Here is a 12493-nt window from a genome sequence, read left to right as displayed (position 1 = left end):
AAAAATGTACATTTATTTAGTATGGTCAAACCTATGAATTATATGACTTCTTTTCAAAGAAACTGTAATTAAAGTGAAAAGACAAGTCTCATTGTAGGAGATGGTCTGCAACTCAAATAATCCACAAAGATCACTAGCCAAAATTCATGAAGAAAGCCTACACAGCAATAAGAACACGAAATATCCTGACAGAAAAATGGGCAGTGAGTAGAAGGCAGACATTCACACACACACACAAATCTAAGGGGTCAACAAACAAGACAAGATGCTCAGTCTTAATTGTAATTGGCAAAACGCAAAGGAATGTATCCCCCAGTGGAATATTACATCACAGTGAAAATAAACAAAAGAGAGGTATAAATCTCAAAAGCAATGTGGAGAGAAAAAAATTTTGTGAAAGGTTGGCACATTTTATGCCATGTTTGAAATAAGTGAAAGTGAGTTACACATTTTAAATAAATGCTTACATAGATAGTCATGACAACAAAATCATACCTGGGAGTAACGCACCAAGTCTGGGATAGTAGTAGTTCCAGTTCTAGTGGTATACTGAACCGGATTATACTGGCTTGCCTGAGCCAATTCTGTGCACCCCCTCCTAATTCCATGTTCAGTGATGTCTTGCTAATAGCTTGAAATCTGCTGTGATGGAATATTTACACCACAGAAACTGGCAAACAATATACATCTCAGATTCCCCTCTTTGTCCTAATGCCGGAGAACTGGTTTACCAGCACCTTACTAGGCCACTCTCCACAGAATGAGATGCAACTGCGAGGAACACATAAGGGGCTCCAACAGAATCTGTAATGTCTTGGGGCGCCTGGGTGGCGCAGTCGTTAAGCGTCTGCCTTCGGCTCAGGGCATGATCCCGGCGTTATGGGATCGAGCCCCACATCAGGCTCCTCCGCTATGAGCCTGCTTCTTCCTCTCCCACTCCCCCTGCTTGTGTTCCCTCTCTCGCTGGCTGTCTCTCTCTGTCAAATAAATAAATAAAATCTTAAAAAAAAAATTTGTAATGTCTTTATGCTTTAAAGAATTTCTAAAGTAAATATCACACAAGAAAAGGCTTTGATAGGGGGCGCCTGGGTGGTGCAGTCGTTAAGCGTCTGCCTTCGGCTCAGGGCGTGATCCTGGCGTTATGGGATCGAGCCCCACATTCGGCTCCTCCATTATGAGCCTGCTTCTTCCTCTCCCACTCCCCCTGCTTGTGTTCCCTCTCTCGCTGGCTGTCTCTATCTCTGTCGAATAAATAATAAATAAAATCTTAAAAAAAAAAAAGGCTTTGATAGAGTGGGGATAGGGTTCATGGCTATTTATCATGCTACTTTTCTATATTTTGGAAATATACTCTGAAAACACAATCTAGTCAGCAGAGCTTTTTGGGCTAGCATAAAACCATTTTCTTTTTCCCCTCTTTAATTTTAGAGATTTAAATCTTGCTTAGTTGGTCACAATAATATTATAATATGTTGGAAAACCTGGATCTGAACTAATAATAGAAACTTTAAAATTATTTCAAGCCCCAACGAGAGATTTGCCAGAGAGTCAGACCTTTGAAATCAACTGACGTAGGGTATATAATAAAAGATTCATAAGAGGCATTAACATAAAAAGTCACATCAATGCTTCTTACTTAACCAAATATAACAGCAAAGATTTATGAGCTCTAAATGCAGACTCCAGATCTAAGGGAAAGGAAATAAAAACAAATAGGGACATAATAGTGTGGACGACTCAGCTATAAAAGTTAAACAAGCAGATGCTCTTTCTTTCTTTTTTTTTTTTTAAGATTTTATTTATTTATTTGAGAGATAGCAAGTGAGAGACAGCACGAGCAGGGTGAGAGGCAGACGGAGAAGCAGGCTCTCTGCTGAGCAGGGAAGCCCAATGTGGGGTTTGATCCCAGGACCCCAGGATCATGACCTGAACTGAAGGCAGACGCTTAACCGACTTAGCCACCCAGGTGCTCTTCATTATTATTTTCAAGAGTATCTGCTTGTTGGGGTGCCTGGGTGGCTCAGTCAGTTAAGCATCTGCCTTCGGCTCAGGTCATGATCCTGGGGTCCTGGGATCAAGCCCCACGTCGGACTTCCCTGCTCAGCAGGGAGTCTACTTCTCCCTCTCCCTCTGCCCCTTTATCCCTCCTCATGCTCTCTGTTTCTCTCTTGATCTCTCTCAAATAAATAAATAAAATTTTTAAAAAAGAAAATAAGGGGCGCCTGGGTAGCGCAGTCGTTAAGCGTCTGCCTTCGGCTCAGGGCGTGATCCCGGCGTTTCGGGATCGAGTCCCACATCAGGCTCCTGCGCTGGGAGCCTGCTTCTTCCTCTCCCACTCCCCTGCTGTGTGCCCTCTCTCGCTGGCTGTCTCTCTGTCACATAAATAAATAAAATCTTTAAAAAAAAAATGAAAATAATAGGGGCGCCTCGGTGGCACAGCGGTTAAGCGTCTGCCTTCGACTCAGGACGTGATCCCAGTGTTACGGGATCGAGCCCCACATCGGGCTCTTCCGCTGTGAGCCTGCTTCTTCCTCCCACTCCCCCTGCTTCTGTTCCCTCTCTCGCTGGCTGTCTCTATCTCTGTCGAATAAATAAATAAAATCTTTAAAAAAATGAAAATAATAATGAAATAAAATAATAGGATTACCAATTGAAATGTGACAAAACCAGGTATGCAAAATAGGCTGGATTGGATGCCTAGTTCTTTGTCCTTGAGCAAAGGACTTTCCATACTGCACTCCTGATTCATCTGTAAGATGTGCATACAATCTGCATTCTATCTGCCTCCCAGAGCTGTTAAGAGGATTACAGGAGATCATGCATGTGCCAGGGGTAGATAAGTGTGATCTACGAAAGGGCCAGGCATGAACACGTGGGGTTTACTGCATGCACGTTGTGTCACCACATGGATCCCTGACACATCATCATCCGGGCACTCATTCACTCTGACTCAGGCTGACAGGTCTGACCTCCTTGTCCAGAGAACACCAAAGAGAAAAGAACAGAGAACCAATTCAGGAATACAACGGCCTTCTCAGTCTTCCAACTTTTGCAGAATGGGCTCCATTGCCAAGGTCCCTTCTTGTTGACCTAGGGGGCTATGTCATTTTTACCTTTCTTTAAATTAGGAGACACAGGAAGATTTAAACTCCAGGGAGTTAAAAAAAAAAAAAAAAAAGCAAAAGCCCTTCTGGACTATGCCACCATGTCCCAAACCAAGGCCTGAAAAGCAGGGCGCCACTCTGGTGAGAGGGATTGTGGCTAAACGCCTGGGGTTTGGGGTCAGAGAAGCCCAGATGAGGCATATAAGGTGATAATGAGCATAAAGCTCTACGGCCTCTGGCACGAAGTAAGCAGGAGACAAACAGTCATTACCATCAATGTACAGCCAAACCAGCAGAGGCTTAGGCCAGGGGCCTCCCAGCACATATGCCTCAATCCTCTCCCCATGTTACAGTGCCACTGCTCGGCTCTGGAAGGAGAAGCCACTTGGGGGTTAATGAGATTTTACCATCAGCGACTGCTAAATGGGAGGCTGTTTTAATACCAACGAACATGTAGACTCCAAATTCCCTAATTCAATTTTTTATTTTTAAGAGAGCAAGTGAACACGCCTGAGTGGTGGGAGGGGGAGAGGGAAGGAGGGAATCTTAAGCAGACTCCATGCCCATCAAGGAGCCAGAGGTAGGGCTCGATCTCACGATGCTGTGATCATGACCTGAGCAGAAATCAGGAGTTGGACGCTTAACCAACCGAGCTGCCCAGGTGTCCCAGCTTAATTCAATTTCGTATGCCCTTTCTCTATTTTCTCATTATTGTGTTTATTTTAGGTAGACAGTGTTTCCCAGTCACAGCTGTACATTGCAAACATCTGAGAAGTTTTAAAAACTTCTGATGCCCTGGCCCCACCCCAAATGAATTCATTATAATATCTGGGGGTGGGATCCATCATATTAAAAAAAAAAAAGAAAGTTTCCCAGGTGATTCTAGTAGTGTAGTTCAGGTTGAGAATCACAGTCTCGGAACATGCAGACTGGTTTCCAAAGTCTCCTGAGTCAAACCAGGGAGATGTTGCAACACTGGCAGTTTTCATATCCTAGACTTTCCAAATGAAAGGAGGAGTTGATGCAATTCTATACACAGATCTCCCAGAGGCCAGGCTTGTCTTAGGTGTTAGGGATTCAAAGGTAGAAAAGGAGATGTGGATCCTGCCCCCCAGGTGTCACTTATACCAATTTCATTAAGGAAAGAGGGATAAGATTTATAATTTGCATTATGGTTGAGTCATGCAATGCACCGTAGAATTTTATAATGGGATTTTACTATAACAAAATCAACGTCATTACTGGTTGATATTTTGATGCTTCCTCTGTGCCAGCATTGTGCTAAGTAGGTCCTTTCAGCGTTTGAGCACAGAAGCTTTACAATAACCAGACAGACAGATATTCTTATTATTTCCAGTCATTCATTCCACAAAAGCTTGCATGCCTCTGATGGACCAGGCACTGTTTAAGCACCTGGGCAGTAACAAAACAGACCCCAGGCCTTGGGGAGTGTTCCGTGAGTGGGGGTGAGGAGGAAAGAAACAACAGACGTAAACCAAAAGTCAGTCATAGAGTGTGTCACAGAATTGGATAAATGCCAGAAAGAAAAGGCAGAGCAGGTGACGTGCTATGTGGGTGTCCGGCAAGCTTCACTGAGAAAGGAAGACATGGGCATAGACTTGTGGGGAGGAAGTTAGTTTTTCCGCTCCCTTTCAAGACTCACCCAAGGAGATCTACATGGCTCTGCTGGGATGCAAACCCAGACATGTTGGAAATGAGAGTCTGTGCTCTACACTTGCCTACAGCCTGGCAGAAGTTTCACAATATAAAATACTAACTGATTGGCTGGTCCCAGCCCCTTCAGCAAATTTCCTAAGCCCGGTGTCTTTTACGTCATAGGTACTTAATATATATTGGAGTTAATCATTTAACTTATTAATTAATTTGAATGAGTATGCTCTGACTTAAAGTGTTTGTGTGTTTACTGGGTCCTGCCCACTCCCTAGGCAGAAGAAAATTTTTAGAAAATTCAGTGGAGGCGGGGAAGCTGCAGACTAAGTGTGCACGCGTTTTTGGATGCCCTGTTCACGTTGTGTTGTAGAACAATGTCCCTGCTCTGTCAGGTTAAACAGGTCTCTTCTCTGAGCCAGGAGGATGGATTGGGATGGAATAGTAAATAACTGTGAGACTCTTCTAGAACAAGGATGCTTCCCGGTAGAAGACTTCATGGCATGATAGCACGTAGAAATGTATGAAATTGAATCAAGGAATATAGGTAAAGTTCTCTTAGGCTGCATTCATTTGAGAGAAAGTCATATATTCCTAGGTGAGAATGATCTTTTGAGTATGAACTTACCTATTGAAGTGGTAGATATCCTGTATGTTTCCAAAGAGGGCTGATCTTTCTTCTGTCCCCAGAGGAAGTTTTGTTTGGTCCCTGATGCAGTCAAGGTAATCCTGGGAAATCAATGAGAAGGATGTCTTAAACACTCCTGTCCTTCTCCAAGTCATCTTTATTTATGTGAGACGAATCTCTCATAACAATTTCAAGTAATTATTACACTAACGTGTTCATTAATTGTACAATGAAATACAGAGTGTCACTTTTATTAATGCTGACAATACTCATCTATTTATAGAATGGGGAGTTTGAGCAAGAAGGAGTATGGTATATATCAAGCTATATACCCCCCAAATGTATTAAAGCTTCCTTAGATGGATAATATGAACATAGTTTCTCATAATGTCAGATTTTTGGCATAACAACATTATCTTCTGTTTCCTCGAGTGATTTATATGATAAAAAGATACTCAAATTCATTTAGTGGAAAGCCAGAAATACAGACCTTAAAATTTCCCATCACAAGAAAAAGAATTTGTAACTGTGCGCGGTAATGGCTGTTAACTACACTCATTGTGGAAATCATTTCACAATAATCACATGCATCAAGTCATTATGTTGTACACCTTACACTAATACAGTGTTCTATGCGAATTCTATCTCAATAAACTGGGAAAAGAAAGCATTGTTTAAACATAACCTTGAAATCAGGAAGCTATCAGTTGTTAAAATGCAGAACAAAATTCCTCCTCAAACACCAATTTATAAGAACCCCCCCTTTTTATTTTAATAAGTACATAACTCACTCTATCTAGTAGGCTATGTTAATGAGCCATGGAAAACTCTGAAATGATTTTATGTCTTTTAACACAGCAACAGCTCCCAAGCAGAGCTAAGGTGGGCTCAGATCCACTGTGGGTTAAATGTCCGTGGCTTGGAAGCTTCGAATCAGGAAGCTATCAGTTGTTAAAATGCAGAACAAAATTCCTCCTCAAACACCAATTTATAAGAACCCCCCCCTTTTTATTTTAATAAGCACATAACTCACTCTATCTAGTAGGCTATGTTAATGAGCCATGGAAAACTCTGAAATGATTTTATATCTTTTAACACAGCAACAGCTCCCAAGCAGAGCTAAGGTGGGCTCAGATCCACTGTGGGTTAAATGTCTGTGGCTTGGAAGCTTTGAGGTGCTGAGAGAAAGCTGTTTTCCACCCTGGGTGTGAGAGTTCATAACTGAGTGTCCCCCCTTCCCCAGCAATGCTTGAAAAAAGAACTCGGTAGGAGGCAAGAAAACAATAAAGAAAAAAGTGAAAGCAGCTGAAATAACGTAAAATAAAAAATAAATAGAATCCCCTGCCCCGGGCTGCACAATGTACTATGGCCCTCGACCAAACGTCACACGGCGTCGTGCAGCCCCAGGGAGGAACGGACCCTGTGAAAATCCCAGGCTACGGCCACATTCCAACATCACAAACACTACAGCAGTCAGACACAACCAGCCAAAGGAGAAACTGAAATTTAAGAACCATCAGATAATTCTTCCTTCTCTCTTTGAATACGCCACATTGGTTCTCTCATGCTCTTTCTGCTCCTCAAAGGAGAAGCAGGCAGTTCTCAGGAGCACGTTTCCCAGACTGCATCATACAACTCACCTCCTAGTTCTTTAACACTGAAATCACTGGCATGCACAAANAAAATAAAAAATAAATAGAATCCCCTGCCCCGGGCTGCACAATGTACTATGGCCCTCGACCAAACGTCACACGGCGTCGTGCAGCCCCAGGGAGGAACGGACCCTGTGAAAATCCCAGGCTACGGCCACATTCCAACGTCCCATCACAAACACTACAGCAGTCAGGCACAACCAGCCAAAGGAGAAACTGAAATTTAAGAACCATCAGATAATTCTTCCTTCTCTCTTTTAATACGCCACATTGGTTCTCTCACGCTCTTTCTGCTCCTCAAAGGAGAAGCAGGCAGTTCTCAGGAGCACGTTTCCCAGACTGCATCATACAACTCACCTCCTAGTTCTTTAACACTGAAATCACTGGCATGCACAAACCAATGTTTATAAACCTTTTTTTCTCTTTTATTTTTTAAATGATTTTATTTATTTATTTATTTATTTATTTGCCAGAGAGAGAGAGAGAGCACAAGAAGGGGGAGCAGCAGAGGGAGAGGGAGAAGCAGGTTCCCCACTGAACAAGGAGCCCGATGCGGGACTCGATCCCAGGACCCTGGGATCAGACCTGAGCTGAAGGCAGACGCTTCACCAACTGAGCCACCCAGGTGTCCCCCTTTTTTCCTCTTCTAACAAGCTTTGTGGGAATATCTTTTCTTCTTAAGACAGTGGTCATCTCAAAAAGAAGTTAAATTCATAAGGTTTAAGTGTAACCGGCACCCCAAACCCACAATAGCAAGACATAGCCTCCTTACTTTCATAAATGAAACAATTACAAGGAGCTTAAGTATCTGCATAAGATAGGGAGTTAATGCCTAAATAAAAACTGCTCAGGAAAACTAGAAGTGAAATGAATGCCTTTTGAACATGTAAACCTAACCTACACTTCTTCAAAGACATAAATGTATTCATTGATAGTTACATAAAATTACACATGGTACAAAAAGATGGGCTAATATTTAACTTGCATTGAACGCTTATATTTAATAGCTGTTTATACTTTGATCAACATTTTATTTATTTATTTTTAAGATTTTATTTATTTATTTGACAGAGACAGCCAGCCAGTGAGAGAGGGAACACAAGCAGGGGGAGTGGGAGAGGAAGAAGCAGGCCCCCAGCGGAGGAGTCTGATGTGGGGCTCGATCCCAGAACTCTGGGATCACGCTCTGAGCCAAAGGCAGACGCTTAACGACTGAGCCACCCAGGGCCCCTTGATCAACATTTTAAAAGGACACATCATATGCAAAATTAAGGCAGCAAAACAGAAGGTTCTAGATGGGCGTGATCTTAAACAGAAGGATATGGATGAGCATGAGCTGCACCAAACAGGATAAAGGGCAGGACAGAGATGACGTATGCACGCCACTTTCACCTTGCTGGCTGCCATGGGGTTTAAATGAGAAACCGAACAATCCTTTTTCTCACTTCAAGTGAAGTGCTTGCTCATTTGCAGAAACCTGATCCTAAATTCTTCACGTGAGGGAAAGACTGTGTTAAGGGGCTTGAAGAATTTCAGCTGGGGTTAGAGACAAAAACCATGGCCCACTTCCAACAAATAATGGCCCCTCTCCAAATGAAAGAGTTTCAAAAGCCCCGNTCCTAAATTCTTCACGTGAGGGAAAGACTGTGTTAAGGGGCTTGAAGAATTTCAGCTGGGGTTAGAGACAAAGAACCATGGCCCACTTCCAACAAATAATGGCCCCTCTCCAAATGAAAGAGTTTCAAAAGCCCCGAGTCCGTGGTAGGGAAACTACATTTTAAAGGCTGCTCGTTTTCTGAAATTGTTGAGAAAACAGACCGTGAGGAGTCCAAATTCTTGTAGGCCACTCTAGAGAACAGATCAAAGTCCTACGGCCACAATTTGTTCCCCCCACTGATCATAATTAAGTCTTTTAAATATGATACTTTAACCCTAAACGAGTTACCCAGAACTACTGCAGCAGTCACGGCATCAGCCGCTGTAATCATCACCAGCCAAAATGAGAGGTTCGAAGCTCAGCGATAATAACAGTTGGGTCTGTGCTCAAATGACAGAGTAAAGACACCCATGAAATTTATTACAGCTTGTCACACTGCTTATTAATTTTATTGGCTTGATGTCAGCATCTATGGCTACCCTGCAGTTAACAATGAAGGATCAATTTAAAACTTTTGCATTGAAAACAATTATTTGCCAAGAAGATCAAAGAATTCACTTGACTGGGAGAGGGATGAGGCAGGGAGCTACACACAAAAAGAGCTTTCCACCGGTGGAAAAAATAGCTATTATGTCATTTCAAATTCTGTCTATTTATTTTCTAATCAATTCATGTCCTTAGGATCTCCTTAAGATTGCAAGATTTGTGCGTGGGTGTCCTCCTCGCATTAACTTTTTCATTGCCTGTAATATCTGTTATTGAAAACATCCAAGTAAAGACTAACTCAGTGCCATTTGAAGTGTGGCAAATGGAAAAGGAGCCAGTTTGCAAACTGTTAGGAACTACAGCGAATTCAGTGCAGAAATTGAGACTAAGCGCATGGAAACTTACAGCCTTTTGACAGATTGAGATCTGTTGACTCTAATGATCAATTTGGGTTTCATGTTGCACGTCCAATTTCTTCTCTTTTCTTTTTCTAGCAATTCATTTTTTATTGTATTTTCCAAAAGTGTCTGTGTGTGACCGACTGGTGGAAAACGTGCACCCACACGCATGCACTTCCCTGTCCCTCACCACAGACAGAGAAGCGCTGGTCTAGTCAAACCTCCGGCAGAGACGCTGGAGAAATGGACGGAATTCAAATTCAGATTTAAACTCAAATTCAATGCTCTTGGTAGTTTGCCTTCTTTCTCTAAGATGCCTATGGAATTAATGTCCTTGCCCCCCGTTTCCTTTCTTCCTCTAAAACAACATTTAAAACGTTTTAAAATTATAACCTGTTTGATATAATGAAGATAAACCACACGAGGGGAAGAAATACTGATTTAGAACTATAACATCTTTTCATAGTTTTCATCCTTTGACTCTCTCCTGCCCCCCTACCCCCTGTGTAGAGTCCATTGTAGAGACAAAAAGATTCCATTCCTGAATCCTCTTGCTGACATTTCAAAGTTCGACCTAGTGATTTTATAGTTTATTCTTTCTGGTTGGTTTTTCTCTTTTTAGCGCTTCCAAATTCCAAACCCTTTGATAAAACTCCTATGTAAGACTTTTTTTTTTTGTCTTTTTTTTTTTGAAGGAAGCATTTTTTCCTGTTTCTCCAACCCCTCCAGCTTACTAGAACGGGTCATCTGCTTATCCCCAAACCTGCCCTACAAATGCCATAGATTACATTGGGACGCCATTGATACCACAATAACTTACACTTGTGTATCAATTTACAGTTTAAAAGCATTCACATTCATTCATACAAACCCTCCCCCCCCCACCCCTTTTTTTGAGGACAGAAGACTGTGTGCCAAGTTCTGTTTTACAAGCTAGGAATTTAAAAAAATGAATAATACATGATCCCTCCCCTCAAGGAGCTCCCTGTGTAGTTGAAAGACAAGTGTAAACAAGTAAGTACAAGACAGTGTTTAGGCCGCATGGCTGATAAATATTCAGAATTGGCAGAGAAAGGGGAGGGGAGGCAGAGAAAGAAGTGGTTGATTCCTGGGCTGGGAGAGGCTCTCTAGAGGAGGCACGTGTGAACCTGAGCCTTGAAGGATAAGCAGCTCTCTGGACGTAGAGAAAGGGAGGAGACAACATCCAAGCAGAAAAGTGCAAACAGGCACAGGGTAAGGTATGCGGGCTGCCGTCAGTCACTTCAAGGTGCTGACCTGGGTCAGGAGAGCCCTGACCCCACGCATGCGCACACAGGCCCTGGACAGGCTGCAGGGTGAGGACAGGGCTGACCGTGGAGAATCTTCCATGCTCTGTAGGTGGCGGCAACCACTGAAGGATGGAGGGAGACCACAGACCACCCCAGCATCCGTAAAGAAAACTGAACAGAGGCTGTAGAACTGGGGGGGTGGGGGGAGACCAGTTAGACCCGCAGAGCAGCGCAGGTAAACCCGGACCCAGCCCTCCACAGGTTCTGCGGAGAGGCGTGAAGGAGAGAAAGGTGCCAGTCAAGGGCGAGAGTCACGCTGTGAGGGACATTGTTGGCTTTCAGGATGTAGAGGCCAATAGCAGGCTGCCCCAAGATGGGCCACTTTGGCATGAAGACTATTTTGAGTTAAAAAGCAAGCAAAACCTGGGGTGCCTGGGTGGCTCAGTTGGTTAGGTGTCTGGGGGGGGGGGAGTCCTTGGATCCAGCCCTGTGTCCAGCCTCCCTTCTCAGTGGGGTGTCTGGTTCTGCTCCCCGACCCAGAGCTCTCTCTCTCTCAAATAAATAAAAAAATAATAATAATTTTTTAAAGCAATCAAAACCCTGCAATTTCAGGAAAAACTCTTTACCTCCCCCCTCAAATGCCTAAAAAGAATTTAGAGAGATGACCTGCTCTAGAAAGTGAGCTATCACCATCGAGAACTCCATTATGATAGGAACTAGTATGGTAGACAGGGAGGGGCCTAAGCAAGGCCACTTTGAGCAAAGTCCTGTCTTTGTCCCATTGTTTCTGAGTGGCCCAGCAAACATTTGTTTACCAATCATTTACTTTTTTTCACCTTTCTGTAAATTGCATTCCTTTCCTCCGAAGTCCCAGCCCCTTGCCCCCTTTTCCTTGGTTCAGGATGACTTATAGACCTCATTGTGCCTGTCTTTGGAATTTCTGTGTCTGTCTGTACATATGCTATTAAATTTGATTTTCTCCTGTTAATCTGTTTCGTGTCATTTTGATTCTTAGTCTGTCTGGAAGGACCTTGAAGGAGACAGGAATTCTTGCTCCCCGACAAGGAGAAGGGAGTCTGCACTTCTCTTCCTTTCCATGCTGAAGAGGAGCAGCACTGTTCCCCTCACTCCCAGCAAGACCTTTTCTTATCCTCCCTGGCAGTGGGTGAATTAAAAGGCAGTGAGACCAACCCCTCATGTCCCCATCCATTTGGCTTCGGCATGGGGAGAGCTGGAATGCTCCCTCCGGGAAGAGGAGGGAACTCTCCTCCTCATCCTTCCTTCTGACTTGCTTTGCCAGGTGGCTGGTGAGGTAAAACTAACCCAGGGCTGCTCCTGCTGGCCGAGCCTACAGAGGCCTGGGCAGGATGGTTCTAGGCCTTGTTGGCTGGCTGGTAGCCGCTGTACTGGCCTGCCTCGGGCCCAGATCAAACACTGAAAATCTACCTCGAAGGATCTGCGGTGAAAAGGAGACAAGGCCTATATTCTGGCCTCGCTCATCTAGACAGGAGGTCTTCATGCAACTACAGCCGGCTCATCTTGTTCCTTGTAGGGTCCAAGCTCTGCAAAGAAATATGGGTTTTATTTTCCAGCCATTGTCCTCTGCACGAATAGTGCCCTCAGGAACATCAC

General features: G+C 43.6%; 1 protein-coding gene across 5 annotated transcripts in view; it reads right to left on the bottom strand.

Annotated features, from left to right (window-relative positions):
- PLEKHG1 (pleckstrin homology and RhoGEF domain containing G1) overlaps positions 1 to 12493 on the bottom strand; it is a 233922-nt gene that overhangs the window by 52323 nt on the left and 169106 nt on the right. For all 5 annotated transcript variants that reach the window (XM_034669294.1, XM_034669295.1, XM_034669292.1 and 2 more), the window contains one exon: positions 5401 to 5501. In XM_034669294.1, coding sequence (XP_034525185.1) covers positions 5401 to 5501 — 101 coding nt within the window. The remainder of the gene's footprint in view (positions 1 to 5400; positions 5502 to 12493) is intronic.

The sequence above is a fragment of the Ailuropoda melanoleuca genome, chromosome 10 (assembly GCF_002007445.2).
Source record: "Ailuropoda melanoleuca isolate Jingjing chromosome 10, ASM200744v2, whole genome shotgun sequence".
Lineage (NCBI taxonomy): Eukaryota > Metazoa > Chordata > Mammalia > Carnivora > Ursidae > Ailuropoda > Ailuropoda melanoleuca.
Note: the sequence above shows the minus strand (reverse complement) of the source record. Positions and strands in the feature narration are given on the sequence as shown.